General features: G+C 38.4%; 5 protein-coding genes across 7 annotated transcripts; 3 read left to right on the top strand and 2 right to left on the bottom strand.

Moving 5' to 3' along the window:
- Positions 1-312: 312 nt before the first annotated feature.
- LOC119066900 lies at positions 313-1,642 on the top strand. Its single transcript, XM_037169589.1, has 3 exons — positions 313-873; positions 927-1,120; positions 1,346-1,642. Exons 1-3 carry the CDS (start codon positions 383-385, stop codon positions 1,627-1,629), a joined length of 969 nt encoding a protein of 322 aa, XP_037025484.1. The 5' UTR covers positions 313-382; the 3' UTR covers positions 1,630-1,642.
- Positions 1,643-2,541: 899 nt separating this feature from the next.
- Positions 2,542-4,478, top strand: LOC119066899 (cell wall integrity and stress response component 2-like). Its single transcript, XM_037169588.1, has 9 exons — positions 2,542-2,682; positions 2,745-2,813; positions 2,885-3,040; positions 3,103-3,166; positions 3,237-3,342; positions 3,404-3,519; positions 3,578-3,635; positions 3,957-4,108; positions 4,230-4,478. Exons 1-9 carry the CDS (start codon positions 2,661-2,663, stop codon positions 4,474-4,476), a joined length of 990 nt encoding a protein of 329 aa, XP_037025483.1. The 5' UTR covers positions 2,542-2,660; the 3' UTR covers positions 4,477-4,478.
- A 788-nt stretch (positions 4,479-5,266) lies between these two features.
- On the bottom strand, positions 5,267-7,880 carry LOC119066897 (pyruvate dehydrogenase E1 component subunit alpha, mitochondrial-like). 2 transcript variants are annotated; one of them, XM_037169587.1, is made up of 6 exons: positions 7,668-7,880; positions 6,694-6,756; positions 6,075-6,633; positions 5,766-5,952; positions 5,554-5,698; positions 5,267-5,491 (listed from the first exon to the last, which is right to left on the bottom strand). In XM_037169587.1, the coding sequence occupies exons 1-6, from the start codon at positions 7,719-7,721 to the stop codon at positions 5,303-5,305; spliced, it is 1,197 nt and encodes a 398-aa protein (XP_037025482.1). In that variant the 5' UTR covers positions 7,722-7,880; the 3' UTR covers positions 5,267-5,302. The 2 variants fall into 2 exon arrangements, with proteins under 2 accessions (XP_037025482.1, XP_037025481.1); XM_037169586.1 differs by lacking the exon at positions 7,668-7,880 and adding an exon at positions 7,367-7,610.
- A 1,087-nt stretch (positions 7,881-8,967) lies between these two features.
- Positions 8,968-12,214, top strand: LOC119066896 (EF-hand domain-containing family member C2). The gene is made up of 12 exons (XM_037169585.1): positions 8,968-9,365; positions 9,417-9,596; positions 9,654-9,764; positions 9,829-10,061; positions 10,124-10,359; positions 10,421-10,575; positions 10,637-11,056; positions 11,114-11,302; positions 11,365-11,516; positions 11,569-11,865; positions 11,926-12,028; positions 12,084-12,214. Exons 1-12 carry the CDS (start codon positions 9,315-9,317, stop codon positions 12,192-12,194), a joined length of 2,238 nt encoding a protein of 745 aa, XP_037025480.1. The 5' UTR covers positions 8,968-9,314; the 3' UTR covers positions 12,195-12,214.
- Positions 12,215-12,301: 87 nt separating this feature from the next.
- LOC119066895 lies at positions 12,302-20,384 on the bottom strand. Of its 2 annotated transcripts, XM_037169584.1 has the most exons (19): positions 20,088-20,384; positions 19,908-20,025; positions 19,559-19,840; positions 19,164-19,500; positions 19,031-19,096; positions 18,868-18,968; positions 18,246-18,782; positions 18,025-18,186; positions 17,824-17,954; positions 17,561-17,761; positions 17,284-17,500; positions 17,093-17,227; positions 15,245-15,395; positions 14,474-15,136; positions 14,192-14,325; positions 13,938-14,111; positions 13,264-13,873; positions 12,981-13,194; positions 12,302-12,921 (listed from the first exon to the last, which is right to left on the bottom strand). In XM_037169584.1, exons 1-19 carry the CDS (start codon positions 20,252-20,254, stop codon positions 12,363-12,365), a joined length of 4,959 nt encoding a protein of 1,652 aa, XP_037025479.1. In that variant the 5' UTR covers positions 20,255-20,384; the 3' UTR covers positions 12,302-12,362. The 2 variants fall into 2 exon arrangements, with proteins under 2 accessions (XP_037025479.1, XP_037025478.1); XM_037169583.1 differs by having other exon boundaries at positions 14,474-15,395.
- Positions 20,385-20,774: the final 390 nt, after the last annotated feature.

Below are 20,774 nucleotides of genomic sequence, written 5' to 3'. Positions count from 1 at the left end.
ATTTTCACCATGGAATACTTTCCCCGTCCACACAAGAACTTTACCTTGTTTTTTCAATTTTTCCCACCGAAAAGTAGCGTAGGAACGTTCGGTCAAGATTTCATTTTAATTGGTCCTGATGGCTCTATAGCGCAGGCAATAATAAAGGCTTTAGCGGTCAGACCGATATTTTCTACAGACATTGCTTTTTCGTATCCCAACTATGAAGATTGGGGTAACGATCCCGTTATATCATCAAGAATGATTTATCAAAGCTATTTTCCGCGAGTTATGACGAGAAATGCTTTGAAAATTTTCAACAAAAGGCAAGTGGTTCTCACCATTTACCACATAATTTTACACTTTGCCAATCACAGACAATGATCTCAGCATTTCAGATGACATGGATTTACATTTATCTCCGTCCTTTATTTCTCGAGATTCGAAATTAAAGACTGAGGGTCTTTATCCTCACGAGAAAGACTGTCTGGTAGCCATGGTACCCAAGCAATCAAACTCGGAACACTTTCTGGAAAAGATCATCAGAGAGCCAGACATTCAATCGATCTTTCTTGCTCTAATACTTTTCGCCATCGTTCGCATGATCATCGGAAAATCGTCGTGGAAGCACTGGGTCTCAATTTCGATCAAAAGTTTGGGAATATTTTTGAATCAGGACAAAATTCTTAACAAAACCAGAATAGAAGTTGCATGGGACATGAATCTGCGCGGTTTTTCCGTTTTGGCGACGATTGCTCTGTCGGTGATAACATACAAAAATTTGATGAGCAAAAAATATGTGGAAATTGATACCATCGACGAATTAATTGCTTCGAATTTGACTATTTTGGCTCCGGATTACTTGAAAAATGAGGAACTGTGGTCGAACATAAAGTAATAGATGGGTCTAGGGTATTTTGTTTTATTATCCTCTGTAACATTTTCAGACCTGAACTGTCTACTAAAATCACCTACAAAGGGGTCAATGATCTCAATTATGATGTAATAACGAGAAGAAAGTTTCATCACGCTTATATATTTACGGATAGTGCAGCAGAATATATGGATATGATGCTACATACGTACGTTTCCAGTGCAAAAGGCTACAAACAAATGATTCGGATAATGCACGAAAACCTGCGTAAGTAGAAGTACTATCCAACACAGAATAGCCTTTTGCGAGTGGCTATGAAAGTTGGAGATGAGTTCTGGGTCTGAGCATAGCAAATTGCAAGTTGAAAAGGGCTTCGCTTAGATCAAAGAAGTAACAAACTCGACACAATTACACTTTTGACTCTTGTGAAAAACTAATTTTACCTCCCACATCGTTAGATCCTACCCCTGAGATAATATTTACCTTCCACAGATTGTCGACTTTCAGGCTACCGAATATCAACAGCATCGCCCTTAAAGAGATACATTAACGATTTTGTTCGAAGATTCGTGGAAAATGGGCTCTATGACAAGCATTTGGAATGGATCAGGCAACTGAACAGCGACGTTTTTCAAGTGAATAAATACAAAAAGGTGCGTAGAGATGGTAAAGAACCAGTTGTTTTGGACATCGATTTAGTGCTTGGTATATTTGTTCTGTACATTGTTGGAGTTGTGATTTCCGTGGTCATATTTTTGTTTGAATTGAAGCTGTAGGTAAATATTACAAAATTAATCTGATGCTGACGGCATCTGTTATCGACAGCAACGACAAAAAATGAGCGATGTACTCTGGCTAATTTGATCTTATAATAGCAAAGAAAACAAATTCAATCTAATGAAGTAATAGATTTTGTCTCAACCAATAGGTGAAACTTCAAAGAAAAGAAGTAATAGAGACGGTAATTTATGCTTGTATAGATATGCCGTCTGCAAAATATTAAAAATAAAGATTATTAATTCAATGTTTACAATAATTGTGGTTTTTTTAATGTTTCCAAATTTAGATCTAAGGTCGGTAGCATAGTTTGCACATTGTCCGATAAACACATACGGAACGTAAAATTACAAAAGAATGAAAATATCAAAACTTATCTCCCAACAACATCGTTTATTTTGCTATTGTGGGTAATTAGAAAAAAATCGCAAACGAGTTGCGGATTTCAGTTTTGGCTACTTAATTAATGTCTTTTTTATCGAAAACATCAGTCCATTTATACAGATATGTGTTCGATATTTAATTAAAATTATGCCGCAATCAAGAACCAAGATTGAAAATATTTAATCACAACCAAAGCGAATAAGTGCACCGTTTAACTAAATGGTACCCTCTGCAAAAAAAAGCCCAAATCGCATTTTTCTTGCTCTTCCCGACCAATCGCAAATGTTGTCACAAACGAAAATTTCAAGAATTTTCGGTTCAACACTTCGATTTTACTTACCTCAAATAATTTTCGTCTTCTTATCAGTTAATTGGTTTGTTGTTTTAAATGTTCGCAGTAAAAATTTCACTAAGATCTCTTGTACCTTCCGTGTTTTCCGGCTGACCGTTCCAATCCTAAAAACCAATCAAAACAGTAGTTTTTTTTTGGTTGTTCGGTTTATCAACCGAATTCCTCCAGATAACGAAAAAGAAATTATTTAAATTCATACATTTGGATTGACAAAGAGAATTAGTCAGACTTTTGCCATTGAAGCATTGGTATAGCCAGTCATTAACGTCTAGCTACACAGAACGCGACGCAAAAATGATAGCAACATTCAAAATAGGTAGATATAGAAGAGTCAAAGTCAGAACTCATTTAATCCCAATAAAACGTCCTCATCTCCAGGCATATTGGCATTTTTCCTTTTATGCATCGACAGACAAGCTCAGGCACAAATCGAAACTGCGTGTGCAGGTGAATTATTGCCAGAAAGAATTGCCCAAATTTAAATTCTAAGAAAAGTTTCGGTCAAAAATTGTTTGCAGGATCGCTTAACGGAACATTCGTTCGAAATTCGGAATCATGTAGAGCATTCTATTATTGCTCGGAGGGAATAGCCCATCGCAGTGTCTGCCCAGATAATTACGTTTTCGAACCAGTTCGTCAGATGTGCGACATACCGAGCCGTGTCGATTGTACTGGTAAGCAAATTGAATCGATATTTTTTCTGAGAAGTATGGAGTTTATTCAAAAATTTCAATAGGATGTTCGCTTTCTGGTATTCAGCACATAGCTCATCCGACTGACTGTTCGAAGTATTATGTGTGGTAGGTTAAAACACAAATAATTAATGGAAAAGTAAAATGCAGGAGAAATAAAAAATGACCTCTGTTTTAGCGTTGCCGGAGTTCGTACATTGCGGACGTGCGGAGCAAATTTATTATTCGATCGTTCCCTCGGCGATTGCAATGTCGCAACTACCGTTAAGTGTGTGCGAGATCCGGTAATTTTTACTATTTCTTCAAATGAAATTTCAATAATTAATAGAATGTCGATCTGTGTAGGCCACAGTGTGTGCCACGTATAACGGTTTTGTGAGAATTGGTGATCCGAGTGACTGTACGAAATTCTTTACATGCTTAAATGGATTGAGCTATCACCAGACATGTGCATCAGGATTGTACTGATATTTCTACATGTGATTGATTATCATAAGCTAAAGATATTTTCCTTTGCAGATATTTCAACCCCGAAACGACTGCTTGCACTTTGCCTGGACAATACAATTTCTGCCAGGTAAATATCTTAACCTATTTCATACGGCTGTCATCTGTTATCGACCACGAAAGAAATAATAAACGACTAGCTCTGACTAATGAGGTTTTATACAGCAAAAATCATGTTTAAAACAAATGAAGTAAAAGATTTATGAAATCAATCTATGCTTCGATCAAATGAAGTAATATTTTGAACAGTAAAACTGTTAATATGCTTGCCGTCGGTGACAGGTTAAATCTTTTGCATTACAATGGTCAAAGACAATGACTCCAAACAAGTTCACAGACTTTGTTAGTCTGTTTGAAGTTCTAACGCCTTACGTTTCTCTTAATCCAATAGGAAGATGGAACGATCTATTTTACAACCTCATCGACGACTACAACAACTACAACGAGAGCTGCGACAACTACGACCACTAGAGCTACTACTACAACCACGAGAGCCACGACAACAACAACACGAGCGACAACCACTACAACCGCCACGACCAAGTTAGTGGAGAAAGTTCTTATTTGAACTTAAAGTTACACTTTTCATCGTCAGACTACAAAAATACGTTCACTGTCGATGAGGGTTGTTTTCTCTACTTCATATTATAAATTCAACTTCCAGAGTTACCACAACTACTACTACACGGCAACCGTGGACTCAACCAAACGCGGCCACAACACCATTTTCATTGTCTGACATTGATACGTTGTGCACTGGACAGGTTGATGGATACTACAGCGTTCCCGGCACTTGTCAGGATTACGTTTTCTGTTTGAGAAGTACGGCATTGCACTTTAAGTGTGATTCGCCGTGGTTTTGGAATCAAATTAAAGAAGAGTGCTCCACCGTGGTCCCATTCGGCTGCTGATCGGGCTGCTGATCAGGCTGCTGATCAAGCAACCAATAAAACTTGCAATGTAAAAACCAAAATTTCCAAAATATTTCAAAATAAAAGTTCCACAGCACATTGGCTTTCTAAAGCCAGTTAACAATTGTTGCTTTTGATAAAGAAAATTTCAACTCCCCTTCAAAAATCTCCATTTCTTCCTTCTTTACCTCATAAATGGCAAATCGAGAGCTCGTTCCAAAATGGAAGTTCTTTCTCGTTTCGAAAACATTTCTATGCCAAAACGTGACATTTTTCTAAAATACCGTTTTTTATTGTAAGGTTTTCAGTGCATCTCACAAGGTATAATTCACCCAACGACGTGCAGTTTCTGGAAAGTGTGCTTCCTGCACAAGGTACAATTTTCGCTTAGGGTGACCGCACCAGTCTCCGGACAAGTACCGGTAGTCGGAGACCAGTTGTTCTTTCATTGATAAACTTTCTATGAATGAAAGAACAAAAGGTGTCTGATTTCATAATGAATCACTGGTTTGCCTATTGGCGGCTGTCAGCCGTTGGCATTAACTCATAGCAAATTTAAATCTATTGCATAAATATAATTTATTTGCAATTAAACATTAGTAAATACAACAAAATTCAATGAGAATGTTTTCTAACCCGTTCAACAATTTTTATCGACTCTCTCTATCTCTCGAGAACTCCATTTTTGATGGGAAAAGAAAATAAATTTAATTAAAAACAAAAAAGTTGAAGAAACGTTCGACGTTTCCCGTGGAAAATGACCAAATCAAATTCGTCATACAATTAATTGCATCGTTTTCTGGTATTAACATACGCCTAGAGACTCTTATAGATTGACGGCTCTATTCAGTGTGGTATGTTTCAATGGCTTCGTGGGCGTAGTATTTCTGATTGTCTCGCTGTTTTTCGGATTCGCGTAAACATCGGTGACCAGCTGAGAAACTGGTAATTCTTTGTTCGCCTTCGATTTCTTTCCGGCTTCATCAACAGCATTACGGATTTTCAGTTCGAGTGCCTGTGGTATGATAAATTTTGAAGAAAAAAATTGTTTTAAGTTCAGCAACACTCCTCATATACCTTGATCTCTTCGGCTGTGGCCAAGTTCTTAGAAATAATTTTTTCTCTGAATGAAGTAATTGGATCACGCGTTTGGCGAACTTCTTGGACTTCGTCACGTGATCGATAGCTGGTACCGGGATCAGACATTGAGTGACCGCTATATCTGTGTAGTTCAACATAAACATAAGAAAATCGGTCGGTTTTTGGCACTCTCGAAAAAGGGAACTTGCCTGTAAGTAGCAGTTTCCATAACCATTGGTCCTTTACCAGAATCACAATGATCAATGGCAAAACGAGTCGCTTCGCGAACAGCTAAAACATCCATGCCATCGACACGAATTCCGGGAACATAATCACCACGTTTGTAATAGTCAATGCTAGCAGAAGCTCGTTCAGCACTGGTTCCCATACCGTATCCTAGATTTCATTTTAAAATTAGTTTTTGGTTTTTTGAAGAGCCAACAACTCAAAAGAAGTAAAAGCTTTTACAATTTCACTGTTTTTATGCTCGCCGTAAGTTAAAGGTTAACAATACTCACCGTTGTTTTCACACACGAAAATGCATGGAATGTTCCACAATTTCGCCATGTTATAGACCTCAAATATTTGCCCCTGATTGGCTGCTCCGTCACCGTACAGTGAAATACAGACTGCCTTCTTGTTATTATATTTCGCCTCCAATGCAATTCCGACGCCAAGCGGAACTTGAGCACCAACGATACCATTTCCGCCATAGAAATTCTTTGCGTACATGTGCATCGAACCACCTTTTCCAAGTGAACAACCTGCTTCGCGTCCGGTCAATTCACTCAACACAACTTCGGGCGATACACCGAACAAATATGTCCAGCCGTGGCAACGATAAGCAGTAATTGCACTGTCATCGGGACGCATTGCAGCTTTCATACCGACGGCACACGCCTCTTGGCCGGAGTACAGATGACAAAATCCACGAATTATTTTCTCCTTGTACAGTGATCCAGCAACCGTTTCCAATCGACGAATGGTGAACATTTGCTCGTAGTATTTGAGCGCTTCATCGCGGGTGACAGTGGTTTCGGTACCTGGGCCGCTTGTTAAATTGTGTAAACTACATTCCTGGCATTTAAAAAGTTGTCGTCAGTTTTTGAGTGTTAAGATTGACATTTTTGTATTTACCCGGATTTCAAATGCAGCCTCGGTGGCATAGTTTTTGCTCGTAACAGCGATTTTTGGAATGTTCTGAAACCAATAATTCAGCAAATTAATTACCCTGATGGAATTAGAGCTTGAAAGACAACATTAGGGATCGGTTTTGCCTTGATAGTTAATCATTCAGGAAAACCTGCGACACATGAAATCATTAATTCAGATGCTGGAAGGAAGGATTCACGTAAAGTATGTCGGTGTGATTGAGAGAAACATTAACACATTAACATGGTTGTATGAATCCAAAACTAATAATTGTGCATTTGATCAACATTCAAAATTTGACAAATGAATCAATCCATCTTCGTTGTCATATTTTGGCGAAGAGGCAGCTGTCCCAGAAGTAAAAAACGATAAGCATCAAAGAAAAAGTATAGAGGAGCACACAGTCCACAAAAATAGAGATTTGAGACCGTGATATTTGAAGCATTCAATGAATGCCATTCATTCTTACGCGGATCACCACAATCTACGTTAACTTTTATAAATGGCTCTTTACACGAAAGTTACGTAAAATTGCGAATGATAGTGAAAATCAAAAAAGCTTACAAAACAAAATAAGCGCACGAAAACCGATAAGAATGATCTTGATGTGAACTATTAAACAACAATGTAAACGTTACATGGAATGGATGAGTTATACCTGAATTTTGTCGGTAGTCCCAGTTTTGGAGCTACTTTTAAAGAATCCAGCAAATGATTTAAAAATATTAGACCGAGACATTTCGTTGTATATCAAAATCAAATATTTTTTTTAAAGGAAAAACACACTTCCGTCAAACTTATTCTTTTCTTTTCTGTTCCAAATCCCGATTAATGAATGTAATGAACTTGACTGATTTTTGTTATGCAATTTAGTCGCACCACTTTTTTGTTTTCATTTAGAGCTGCTGTGGTTCCATAGACGGAAAACTTAAATCAGGAAAATACTAAAAGTTACGTACCGATTTTGCAGCAAAAGAACGCTGAACAAGTGTTTTTACACAATTCGATAGCATTTTTCGGATACAACGGTGACGGTATGTGGCAAATTAAATTTAAAGGATATCTATATACAGCGGGATTTCACGACGAAGTAATTCGCGATCGTAAGTGATTTTTTTCTTCCAACTAATGACACTTATTGATTGCAAAAAAAAAATTAACTTGACTGGAGTAAGATAGTTAAATGGAACGTGTTTCGTTACATAACTATTGTGTTCTAAAAAAATTGTGAATGGTTCACTTTCTTGTAGCGGGAAGAGACTCTAAAATTGCATAAAAATGATTGATTGCTAGTATAAATTATCGATACCGCCAATATCGTGTCAGTTACTTGATCGAAGTGTTCTTAACAGACTGATCCAAAATCTTTTACTTCATTGGTTTTAACAGGCGTTTAACAGGCCATTTGAATCAGTGGCAACGAATTGTGAAATGAGTAATAGTAGATTACGTCCTTGTTTGAAACTTTTTACTTTGCCAAGTGTTTGCAGCTCGAGGCGACGGCGAGTGATGCAACCACCAAAGACCAAAGGCAACAGACAAAGTTCGAGAAAGTTACGTAAGACCCTAGGAAATGAGGGAAATGAGTTGTAGCGCTCATGTCAATGTCTTTGCAGTGAATAAAAACAATTTAACTTTCCCAGTTTCGACCAAAAAACCTGACTCGGTCTTTAGGTGTGAAAGTCTTAATCTTATAAAACTACATTTTTCACTGTGAACGAAGCACAGCTCTAAATAGACGTTTTAGTACAGTATGACATCTGCTTTATTTATTATTTTGATTCGGTAAATTACATAAAGTTTGCCAGTGATTTTCGCAACAAAATCAAAATAAAACTTGACCATCATAATGGTTGTCCTAAAAGGGTGGCGATATTCCCTGTTTATTGCAACAATTGTTGGGGGTAGACTGTTAAATTAATTCCTGGTGTTTTATTTTGCTTTCAATTCCGATTTACTTCAGGTATCACAGCAACAATCTATCCCATTATCATCGCACCAATGATGAACCCGGAATACTACAGTGAGTATATCCTGTGTGGAATAGTGCGAGACTAGGACCTTATTTTGTTCACCTTTTTTTCTGTAGAAAATATTCAGAAAAAGACACGGGCTGGAATAAATCAAGAACTGATACAACCGGGAAGTATGTGTTTTCACATGCGAATATCCTTTTGATTGAAACCATTATCCCGATAAAAATTCTTTACATTTCCAGACATGAAGGTGTGGACAGATCCATTCGATAGGAAGAAGGAATAGATAAAGGACATTCTTGGATCGTCGTGTTTTTGTTGTTTAGTTGATAAATAATCTTAAATATAATTTTCGTACGATCATTAAAGCGAGTAGAGAGCATTGTATTCTTCAAAACTGTTTTTAACAAGAAACGCCTTAGAGTGTTGTGGCTCTCCTTTTGTATAAATATCAACAAATTATGCGTATTGGTAAGCAAATGTTTCTTTTAGTGTCTTTCCCCCGCTTTACACAAACATCGTATGGATGTAGTCATGACAGTGAAAATCATCCCTAAGCAACCTTACATGTAAATATTGATTTCAATCACCTCCTTCATTCAGTACGATTTGAATTCCACGAATAAAATTATGTTACGTTATCCAGAACTGCCTTTTCTGCCAGGATTTGTGATGCGAGATGTAAGGGCAAACTTATCTTAGACTAAAAATATTTCCATACTCTCTTTACAGCCAAACAAGAATCGCTTCCACTTGTCGCAATATTTCGAAGTGCGAAATGGGATTTCAATGTTAGCTGACAATGAGAGAACTGCTGATGATAAGTTCAGACAAATTTTGCATGGAAAACCGTCATTTTATCCACCGTTTGAAGGTCCTAAATTACCACCATGGGTCGCTTACGATAAAAAAGTACTAGTTTCTGCTTCGACTAAAATCGATTTTATGTTTCCTAATTCGTTCGACTAGGTGTTGTGTTTCCATGCATATTTCAAAGAAAGTCTGAACGAGGTGTTTCAGGCTTCGCATCAAGTAAGAAAAGTGAAAATTCTATATTACCTAGAAGATGGGACGATGCAGGTTAGCATTTGCAAAGTGGATTTCAAGTTCGTGCTCTGATTACTAAGCCAATAAAATTTAAAAGGTCAGCGAACCGAGAATCGACAATTCGGGCCTATCTCAAGGATGTATCGTTTCGCGTCAAAAAATTCCTCGCACCAATGGAAGCTGTGAATATCTATCAATTCTGGACCTGAATGTCGATTCGACCATCCAAATATTTGATCGAGTCTACTTCGTTTCGGGATGTGATCAATTCACCAGAAATTTCTTGAATCGTGCTGGTGTAGCTGTGGCGGACAAACAAGAAACCCCAACGTATTGCTGCTAAATTCTCGCCTGGAATGAACCTATTTTATTTAAAGTTATTATTTCCCAAGGGATCCCGGCCAAGAATTACGGAAAAAAGCGGCTATGGTCAGTGAGAAAGTACCTTTTCGAAAGGACAAGCTTGCACAGTTTTTGAAAAACGACAGAAAAGTTCTACTCTTTTATGGATATTGGGATGATAGAGACGCAATGTTTGGGGACGTGCGCGATTTGAATATTTATTATTTCCTGGCTGATGACACCATTCAGATTAAGGAGATATTTCCAAGAAATTCTGGTAGAGATGGTAACGTGTTTAGGCTTTCAATTTCCAACTCAAGTTACAATTCAAATAATGTTGGATTTAGCTCCACCGACATTTTTAACCAGACGCAAGATACCACGGAATTTTAACGGTATTCAGTCATTGGGTCAGGATACGTTTACTGTTTTGAACGTACTAGAAGGAAGATATGTGCCAGACTGCTTGGGTATTGGTACCAAGGAAGTCGAGTACTACAAGGTATTGACATTTTCTGTTACAAAACGTTGTCGATCGATTCAAAAAAAAAAACAATTTGAAGGCCAATGACCTTTCGATTGGTGCCCATATAAACGTTTATGGAAGGGAAGTCGTTTTGGTCGATTGCGATCCATTCACAAGGGAATACTATCGAACCGTTCATGGCATCGAAGACTTCACTCCCTTGAAACGGCCAGGTGTTGAAAGAAATACGATTGTGAACAGTGAGCGTATGCTTCCTCCGTTCAATGGTTGGGGCACACATGAAGATTCTGAGAGCAATTGTAAAACGGTCGAACAAAAACCACCGAAAGTTGATTTTCATAAATTCATCAAATTGGACCGTTACATGTTGAGATTCGGTGCACGAATGATATCCGATTTACAGGAGAATAGAGAGAGACTGTACGTCATCACGTACTATCTCAGCGATGATACGATCTCAGTGTTTGAAATTGGAGCAAGGAATTCTGGATTTAAGGTACCTAACCTAGTGGTCATGGATAAATCAATTTTTCTCATTCCATTTACTTACAAGGAAGGAGATTTCTTTAAGAGGGCTAAGGTACTGCTACCGCATCAAAATTTATTGACGTCAGAGCGTCCCCGAATCTACACACCCCAGCACTTTTTCATTGGTGCAACGTTAGTCATAAACGATTTCACGTTCCATCTTATTTCGGCGGATGAATTCGCTTTAAAATATATGGAAAACAGTCCGTTCGAAGTAAGCAGAGATTTTTCTAACAAGTCTTCTATGCGACTGAACTAAAATTTGAACTCTTTAAGTTTCCCAAAGCAAATGTTGACAAAATAATGTCTAAGATTCGTGAGGCTCTCCGTCCAAAGTACAAGAATTTCATTGCTAAATATTTACATAAGGTGTGCGAGTCTAAACTTGACGGGACAAACGTTTCGGTTGTTTGCTTCGAGACAATGAGGTAGATTTTACTCTTCGAAAGGCAATAGTTTTTGTTAACAAATGATTTCCAGAGACGCGTTGTTCGATTTACTGGGATCAGATATAACAGAGCACGAAATTGTGACAATTGCCAGATACTTTTCTGCCGAAACACCGCCAGCAATCGTATGTAATCGCGATCTTATTCGGTCGACGGTTCATTGGGAGCTCAACCGAAATTTGTGGGATGACATGGAAAGGTTGGAAGAACATCTGTACCATTTGATTGGCGACGTTTTTGGTTTCATATCGGAAAATACTTTGTTTAAGGCGATTCGAGCGTGTCGATTGCCGTTGAAACCGTCGTTGATTCGGAATATGTTCTCAGTGTATGTGGTGCCGAAACATTCAAGGAAAGTTCTCTGACAAATTTTCGCCTAAATTTTCAGATTAAACAGAAATACTGCCGGCGACATAAGTGTCCAGGAATTCCTCGAATTTGTTAACGTTAAGAGATATACGAGCCCGCCGATACAACCCGTCAATTTAGATGTGAGATAGAAAATGGAATGATTGCCAAAGACTAATGTCCCAAATTTACTTTCAGATTGATGTCTGTCCGAAATTACCTGCCACACAAACCGGAAGATTAATTGACTGGAATAATTTTATTGCCAAAATTGGTCTAGAAGTTGAACTTAAACATGAAACCGAGTAAATCATTTGTAACAAACCGATCGAAATTCCGTAAATAATAAGTGAGTTTGACTTACCTCTACTGGTTCTTGGTGTAATTCTTCGAAGTCTATTAAATCCCTCTTCTTGTTTCATGTGAAATAAATTCATTTTACTTTAAATTAAATTAACATTTACGCCCACTGTACAATTATAAGTTAGCTATAATATCCATTAAAAACGTGAACCGTTCAAAGATTTCACTGTAGCTTCTGTTCGGTAATTTTGTGTGCAACGTCTGCACCAGATTTTCTTCGTTTGTGAATCCCATTTTGATTTGTTCCAGAACAAGTTTGTCTTCATCTCTCGACCATGTAGTTGAAGCAGTCAATCCGGTCGATGATGTTGACGTTTCAGCTGCTGATGTGCTTGGTTCAGTCTTTGCACTGGCCGTTGCCGGGACTTCATCACTAGACGAAAGTTTATTTTTACGGTTTTTACTAGTATCGGCAGAGGCTTTAGTGCATTTCGGTAATTTCGTCTTTTTAGCCAATCGCTCAGGCTCATCGCCATCGTCGGTTTCAATTAAACGTTTTAGTCGCTTCGCCGTGCGGATGGCATTCGAATCTTCTGCAGATACATTGGCTCCTTGTTGGGGTTTTTTACTGTTGACGGGTGACCGTTTGGTTGGTTTTTTCGCGTTCGGGGATTTGCGATGCGCTCGTGCTGTGTGCTTTTTCGGCGAATTTTTTAGAGATTCTTCTGAAACCCTAGATGGAAAAATGTTTTTGACAAAATTCTTTGTTTTTCACGAAAAATGTTAACTCACTTCTCTCCGACATCGTCAATTGGATCTAGAAGACACAAAAGATCTTCGGACTTGATGACATTCGATTGATGTACCGTCGGATTTAACCGAATCCCATGCGCTTTCAATGTTAGATCATCGCAGGTGTTTGGCGAAATGTCTAGAGATTCAGCGCTGCTGCTCAAAATCTTCTCGTCATTTTGAACACAAGACTCTGATGTTTGAGGTTCCGCATCTGGAAATCACTAAGTTTATCAGCTTCTTTCAACAATTTATATGACCGACATCAACAAACGGGACTTACCATCAGTGACATCACTGCAATTTTGTTCGTCGGTCGATTTATCATTATCAACCTCTTCACAGATCGAGTTTTCCGGTGTTTCCAATTGATTCTTCTGACACTCTTTCATCTTGTTATCGCCATACTGTTTGATGCTATGAACGCATCGATAATCTGTTTCATTTACCTCAGCACTGCTATCTTTGGGCTTCGAATGATTCGGTTCACTTTTAGCCACTTCATTGATGGCATTTTGATCGCTTGCCGTTACAACTAAAAACGATAATTTTGCCGGCAACAAGATTCTACTCCCATAGTACACCCGTCCATTTAAATAACGTATGTGGCATGGATTATCAACCGGGTCTGGAATTATTTCGCTTTGATTCACATTTTCATAAACGTCATTCTCATCGTCGGTTTGATGAGCATTTTCGGCTCTGTAAAAACTCAAAGATTCGAATTCTTCACCCGGGCAGTCACCCGTTGTGTCATTGGGAAAACATTGCTTGAACCATTCGATTAGGAGAGGATTTCCCTTCAGCAATGGAAAAATTTTCATTTTGATCTGCTCCAATTTTAGGTCGTCCTCGTTGGACAAGTCTCGCAGACAAGTCATGATCTTTCGAATCTGAATAGGAAATCGAAAAAGAAATTAGAAAATGGTTCTGCGAAACTAGAGAGAGTTGTTATACTTGAGCTGGTTGCTTGTTGAAATAAATGTTCAATTTGTTGATGAAATTGTTCATATTCGTCAGCATGAAATGCTCCATGAATTTTCCAATCTGTGCTGCATGTCCGGGCAACAAAAAAGTTAGGAATAGTTCAGCGAGTTCAGGATGATCGGGCAAAAATAATTGCTCCATTTTCTATAGCATTATCGAGACAGATGGTGGTGAAGATTGTAAAAAAAATCTGTTTCATGTTCAGGTGGAAAGTTTTCACTTACGTAATACAATTCTTCGACTTTGTCCGTTGATTGATTGAACGTCTGCAGAATGTGCAGAAATTCAGTAACTTTTTCCATTTTATTTTCTGCCGCATAGACTTCCTCGACTTTGTCCATAAAATTTTGAGCATAAACTGAAAGAGACCAATTTTCGACTTAATGTTATTCCTGGCTTTCGAACTACTCGTTTAAGTACTATCCGTGTCCTTATAAGACTTAAAAAATGTCGTCGAAAATGTTTGGGAATGCAGGCAGATAAGGACTAATAATTTTCGCACTCACCGAGATCCTTTTCATTAATATCTTCCTTAGTCTCTGGTAGTAACATCAGTCTTGTATTATCACTGCGCTGTGCTTTCGGATTTTTTTTCGTTATAGCATTTACGGTAGCGCTGCCTGCGGTATTAGTGCAATCTGTTGGTTCTGCAACATCATCCACTAACTTCGATTTGCTTTTTATTTCGTCTCCTTTACCCAATCGTTTAAAAAAATTTGCCATTTCCAAATCGAATTTCGCGAAAATCATATAAATGCTGAAACTCCGCACTGAAGCGCGGACAGCCAGTAGATTTTTGCTTCTGTTTATGTTTGAATTTAACTTGAAATAATTTCCTTGCAAACAGCCAACAATTTGAGATAATTTTTGGGTCAGCGCCGGTTTAATGTTAGTCCGAACTTCCAGCAAATGTTTTTTTAAGTTTTCGCGTGTCAATGCACTTGAGTTCTTACTCCGTTTTATCACTCCATTCGAACATTCACTAACTGGTTTCTCTGCAAAACCATCTGCTGCATCAATATGTCCTTCTACACTAGCTAATTGATCTGGATCCACTTGAAGTATTTCGTATTGAATTGGCACAGAGCCGTTCGCTTTCTTATTTTTGGATCTCAATATGAAAATTGGTTTAGGTTGTACTGTACTCTTTACTGGTGAGTTGTTTGTAGTGTCCGCAGGAACGTCAGCAGGAACGTCAGCAGGAACGTCAGCAGTAACGTCAGCAGGAGCGCCAGCAGGAACGTCAGCAGTAACGTCAGCAGGAGCGTCAGCAGGAGAGTCAGTTGTAATTTTGGTTTGGGATGATTGTGAGACAATTACGTTTGAATCATCAACCGTTTTACTTCGGACTTGTGGTATCACTCTTTGAACGGGTTTCGAATGTTTGCGTTGTATTTGTAAATGTTTCGAATTCTCGTCGGTTATGAGCTGAAAAAAAATGTAGGGAATGTTTGAGTGCGAAAAAGCTAGGGTAAATACATCTAACGATAGCGACGTGAAAAGTAAGACATGAGCTATGGCTATTGAAGTTTAATATAAAATATTAACGTGGATGTTAAATAAGGGCAAATATTTTTCAACAATTAGAAAGGTAATGATAATTATCCCAGTGATGTGCCTGCCTTCTCAAAGTTAATGCGTACACTCAATAGCAACGCTTTACCGAAAGCATAAACCTACGCCTTGATATTAGTAATTTGCACAAATTTATTTCTAAAAAATAATCAATTTTTGGCTATAAGCATTCACAAAGCTTTGCAAAGACCAATGTCGTCGTAGACTTACAAGTAGTTCTGTGAACTATTTACAATTTCGTAGATTGAACCACATAAACAAAGGTAAACCATTTTTGCCGGCAAGCGACAGTCTACCGCGATAATTAAATAGAAACTCTAAAAAATAATTTTCGTATGCCAACAGAGTCGCAAGCGATACAATGAAGTGTGTATAGCAAATAAATTTGTTTGAACAAAATTATGTTTGACATTGACAGCCCGAAACGGAGATTTTTCAAACATATATTCTGTCAGCTGCGTCAGCTGATGGATGAAACGAGACAATAACCATTCACAATATGGATTTGTTTTTGTACAGAAAAGAGAGCGTAAATTTTAAAAAAATGATGATGAGATTAGTTGGTAAGTGATTTGTTGCACTAGTTACCTGTTATTGACGAAGACGAAAAGTGAACGTTAATTCCCAGCAGGGCCTATTTTTGGAATTTTTTTTGGAATTTTTTTCAAAATTTCCAAAAAGTTGCCAAAAGTTTCCAAAAACTGCGAACGTCCAAAAACCGAATTTTTCAATCATTTCGAACTGTTTTGGCAACTCCTGAGCTCAGCCTTGTGTTTTAGCCGGCTCTCAATGATTTTCTTTGATTATTGACGCTCTCATCTTATTAATTAATCATGTTCGACTTCATTTGAAAGCTGATAGTGTCAAGAATCAAACAAAATAATTGAGAGTCAGCTAAAACGCAAGGCTGAGTTCAGGAGTTGGCAAAACAGTTCGAAATGATGGAAAAATTCGGTTTTGATTTTTTTTTGAAATTTTGGAAAAAATTTCCAAAAATAGGCACTGTTTGCTGGCTAAAGTCAATGAAATTATAAAACAGTTATGGTCTCATGACGACGGCACGGAGGGCTTAGAGATGTTGGAAACGCCAATGAAAGTACAAACCAGGTAGGGTCTGTCCATACAGACCGGAGGAAATAGCGATTTCATATAAGAAAAATTCACCTTTCCATGATTTTCATTGAGAGGTGAGTTTGTTCACATGAAATTGCTATTTCCTGCGCTCCATACAAATTTTGATATTTGAAAAGATTTAGTCTGTCACAGGGGTAAGGTCTATTTTTGGGAAATTGATTTTCTAAAGAATCGTTAAACTTAGTGACATATTTCTGGCCAAGACATTCTTTAAATCGATTTAAATCTTGCTATATAAGCGAGATGAGGCACACCACCAATTGAGTGCAATCAACCAATTAAGGAGACTTAGAATAGTCAAACCGCACGAACTGAAATTGAACTAACGAATATTAGAAAACAATCAACGGATTGGTTATCCTGTACGCGTTACAAGGTTTTTCTGAGAATAAGAAGAAATCTTTTCAAGATCTAACCTGATTTATGTGGTGCTTCCAGACACTCGGCATTTTGTCGTCGTCCAGATGCTCCTTCGGTGCGCGTTGGCTATTACGATCAAATGTGAACAGGGTGTGTTTGAATGGTGGCGCTTTGTTATGTTCGAAGAAGTACTGCAAAGGAAATCGTTTCGTTAAAACGCCCACTCAGATCTGTCGGTGAGCATTACCTGAATTGGATTGTAAACTTTCGGTTTTGATTTCCTTCGTACAACATATCGATACATAGCATTCTTTGAATCGGATAATCGAAACGGACACATTCGCGAACATATTCTATCACACACTCGTTCCAATGAGATTGCCTTACTCCTAGATCCAAGACGGTTGCGTATCCGTTCTTCGCGATATTCTTCTTCAATTTTTTCCAGATGGAATGCAATTAGACTGAAAGCAAAATGAGAACGTTCGTTCACAGTGTCATTTACAACCAACTATGTCACTTACTAATCTTCCATCGGAATGAATTCACTCAAAGATCTCTTGTTGTTAAAATCCATACGAAACGGTATTGCTGGCAATAAATGCGGATACGGAAAAGCAACACTGTTCACAACAGCGTCCATCATGCGTTTAGAAAATCTCGGTATGTACGTAGTCTTTGTCTGAATTGCCTTTTGTGATTTTGTCGATTCGCCGAGCAGGAATCTACGGGTGTGCAAAACAATTTCATTTAGCTGTTTGGAGAAACAAAAAATCGTTGTCCTTACTCAACATATTCCTTGTTATCATCTGTGTCCGGTTGCATCAAATCCTCTTCCCACTTGTTTATCACATTTAATGCCGGCTGTAGATTTTCAATTTTAATCGATGTACCGCTAGTTATGTCATCTAGTTCATTCTGACCGGATCATGAAAAATGGACTTTGGTTAGAGAAACAAAAATCGAAACGGAGTGAGAGAATACCAACCAGAAATGATTTGAATTTCGGTGCTTGCTTCCACACATTATTACCGGGGTTACCGTACACTTGAAGGTAACTCTGTGCCGCAAATTGTACGTGCATACGAAGTTGTTGATCGAGAATGTCGCGTTGATGCTGCGTGAATCCTCCAGGTGTTACGTCTAATGGCTAAACATTGGATTCTTGAGAATAGGGTGAACGTACAACAAAATCCCAAATCGACTTACTTTCACGACAGGCGAGTTCGTTTTTAAATCCCGGAACAATTTCTGTTGGTACAGAGAAGATTTACCGGCCAAGTTGCCATTCATAACCAGTGAATCAGCACTGGGTGCAACTTTTTCACATTCCTGCTGTTGTTGTGCCTGTATCTTCAATATATCGATTGTTGGAATTTGTATCAAAATCTGTTGGTGTTGGGGCACTTGAATAACACCGTTGACTATTGTTGCACCGTGTAATGGATTCACAACGTTAACGGCAACCAACGTCGGCGTTTGATTTTGCGGGTCCAATAGAGTTGATTCGTTTGCCGACAAATTCGACAGAATTGAAATGGTTGATTCGTTGACGGTGGTGTTTGCAGCTGGAGTATTCCCAACTGATTTCCGTTTGCTCGATACCGGTGTCGATATATCACTGGGTTGGAATGTTGCTTCATCGTCGGATTGAGAGTTGTTTCTGTTCAGTTCTTGACTGGTGTCGCCTTTGTTGGGTTTTTGTTTAGTTCGAAACAGCTCGGGGTAAATGTCGTACTTGTTTATCTGTGAGTCAAGCAATGCAATTTTGTTGCAGAAGTTAGAAGAAAATCAAATTGAGATCAAGGAGAGAAAATATCTTTTTGCCCACCTCGTCAAAGTCAACGTCGCTTAGATTGGAAAATAACTCGTCCACCAGATCACTCAATTCTTTTTTGGAGATGTTCACTTCGCGCAACTCTTCTTTGTCAACTGGAATTCAAAAAAAAAATGACTTAGTGCACGGATCGGGGACAACAATAATGTTATCCTACTTGGTATTTTATCGGCTACTGCCACGTACTCGGGATCGGTTTCGTCATCATCCTCAACGGTTTGATCTATGCGCGAAAATTGTGATCAAAATAATAGACTATTGCCCGGGAAAGACACACAAACAAAACTCACTAATCGGTTTGGTGAGAACATTCAGAAATTCCAGCCAGTCTGTATCCAATTCATTGTCTCCCTCATACATGTCTGGCGGAATATCGGGCGGCTGGAAAGTTGATTCGATTGTTTCGATCGAAGTGGTTGCCAGCGACACTTTAGACCTGGTACGTTTGGCAATAATATAGTCTTGATCGTTCAACGATGTTGAGCTGTCGTTACGATCTCTGGGTATTTTGAAAACTCCATCGACGGTATATTTAGTTGGTGAGTCTTCTTCGGCAGCGTAAGGTGTTCTGGGTGTTCGCGGCTGAGAGTCCATGTCCGATACGGACGAATTATGTTCGTCATCTGACTGTAAGATTATCATTTCGTTATCGATGAGAAGGAAAAAGTCAAACAAAGCAACGTACGTGGCCATCATTTCCTGGCTCATATTCTTCATCCTCATCGTCAGAACCAAGTTCTTGTTGTATCAAAATCGATGCTTCGGAAGGTTCTGATGGTGCTGTGATAGGAAGAATTTTTTTGTTCAGAACTTTTGCTTTAGATCGTGTAATTTTTGGCGCATGTTCCATATCGTCGTGATCCTCGTCATCGTCGTCATTGGTTAAGTGTACTGATAGACTGTGTCTCTCCATTTCTTCTTCCTTCAATTTAACTATGGCCAACACGTGATCGTTGCCCACGACTTTCTGTTGAAACAAAAACAAAATAAAAATCGTTGAAAGTCCACGTCTCGCGTTGGCATAGCTTCTCTACCTTCAGAATTTTTTTCACGGCTTCCTCCGTTAAATTATTCTTCAGTGCGACCTGTTGAATATTTTCCTCCGTTTTTTTATCAATTTTTTCTTCATCACTTTCACTGGGTCGTCGCTTTCTGCAAAACAAAAGTAATGGTCAGAACAGTGAAAATCTACGGCCACCAACCACAATGTTCACCGTTGCGACTTTTTCGTCGATGACCGCCTTTTGTGTTTTGGTGTTTCTAACTCATCTTCTAAATTGCGCCTACAGCCGTCAACAGAAGTTGAGATCCTCTTCTTTGGTGTCTCAAATGACGATGAATGAGCCTGCGACTGAGATTGGGCCGGCGATTTTGACTTCATAGCGGAATAATTGGTTTTACATCACATTGCATCATTTCTTGCTGTTTCACTGAATTGGTTAAAAAAATCTGTTTGTTGCAAAACAAATGACTGTCAAAGCTGTCAGAAACGTCAGGAAATTTCCTCTGTGTTGAAAAAACGTATCACAAAAATTGCGAAAACGAAGCGGTAAATTTTGAATTCTTTGCGAAATTTTGTGATAGTTTGTTATCATGATAAGCAAGAATAGCGTGTAAGTTTGGGAAACAATCCCACTTTGGGAATGTAGAGTATTCGTGAAGGCAAGAGCACGAGTTCAGCCAAAGACCTGAACACATACAACTGCGTTGATATAGTTAGGTTCACTGCACCTGGTGCTTCTTATGTCGAAAAAAAAACTTCGTTGGCTTTGAGGTCAAAAGGATTTATTTTTATCTCATGGTGTTTAGCGTAAAAAGTTGTATAAAAAAACTTTTTCTGGAAAATTGGAAATGGATTATCCGGCCGGAAAAGCTATTTGTATGAAAAATTTAAAGGTCAC

This window comes from Bradysia coprophila, chromosome IV (genome assembly GCF_014529535.1).
Source record: "Bradysia coprophila strain Holo2 chromosome IV, BU_Bcop_v1, whole genome shotgun sequence".
NCBI lineage: Eukaryota > Metazoa > Arthropoda > Insecta > Diptera > Sciaridae > Bradysia > Bradysia coprophila.
Note: the sequence above shows the minus strand (reverse complement) of the source record. Positions and strands in the feature narration are given on the sequence as shown.

Coding starts and splice junctions, on each gene's coding strand:
- LOC119066900 (XM_037169589.1), top strand. CDS start 383: ATGGATTTACATTTATCTCCGTCCTTTATTTCTCGAGATTCGAAATTA. Junction 874..926: donor GAACTGTGGTCGAACATAAA/GTAATAGATGGG, acceptor TAACATTTTCAG/ACCTGAACTGTCTACTAAAA. Junction 1,121..1,345: donor GATAATGCACGAAAACCTGC/GTAAGTAGAAGT, acceptor TACCTTCCACAG/ATTGTCGACTTTCAGGCTAC.
- LOC119066899 (XM_037169588.1), top strand. CDS start 2,661: ATGATAGCAACATTCAAAATAG. Junction 2,683..2,744: donor GATAGCAACATTCAAAATAG/GTAGATATAGAA, acceptor CCTCATCTCCAG/GCATATTGGCATTTTTCCTT. Junction 3,520..3,577: donor CAGACATGTGCATCAGGATT/GTACTGATATTT, acceptor TTTCCTTTGCAG/ATATTTCAACCCCGAAACGA.
- LOC119066897 (XM_037169586.1), bottom strand. CDS start 7,447: ATGTCTCGGTCTAATATTTTTAAATCATTTGCTGGATTCTTTAAAAGT. Junction 6,757..7,366: donor GGACTACCGACAAAATTCAG/GTATAACTCATC, acceptor TATTGGTTTCAG/AACATTCCAAAAATCGCTGT. Junction 5,492..5,553: donor CCACAGCCGAAGAGATCAAG/GTATATGAGGAG, acceptor ATCATACCACAG/GCACTCGAACTGAAAATCCG.
- LOC119066896 (XM_037169585.1), top strand. CDS start 9,315: ATGTTACGTTATCCAGAACTGCCTTTTCTGCCAGGATTTGTGATGCGA. Junction 9,765..9,828: donor TAGAAGATGGGACGATGCAG/GTTAGCATTTGC, acceptor AAAATTTAAAAG/GTCAGCGAACCGAGAATCGA. Junction 11,866..11,925: donor ATTCGGAATATGTTCTCAGT/GTATGTGGTGCC, acceptor CTAAATTTTCAG/ATTAAACAGAAATACTGCCG.
- LOC119066895 (XM_037169583.1), bottom strand. CDS start 20,254: ATGAAGTCAAAATCGCCGGCCCAATCTCAGTCGCAGGCTCATTCATCG. Junction 15,396..17,092: donor GGAAGCACCACATAAATCAG/GTTAGATCTTGA, acceptor ATTTTTTTTCAG/CTCATAACCGACGAGAATTC. Junction 14,112..14,191: donor AAGTCGAAGAATTGTATTAC/GTAAGTGAAAAC, acceptor ATAATGCTATAG/AAAATGGAGCAATTATTTTT.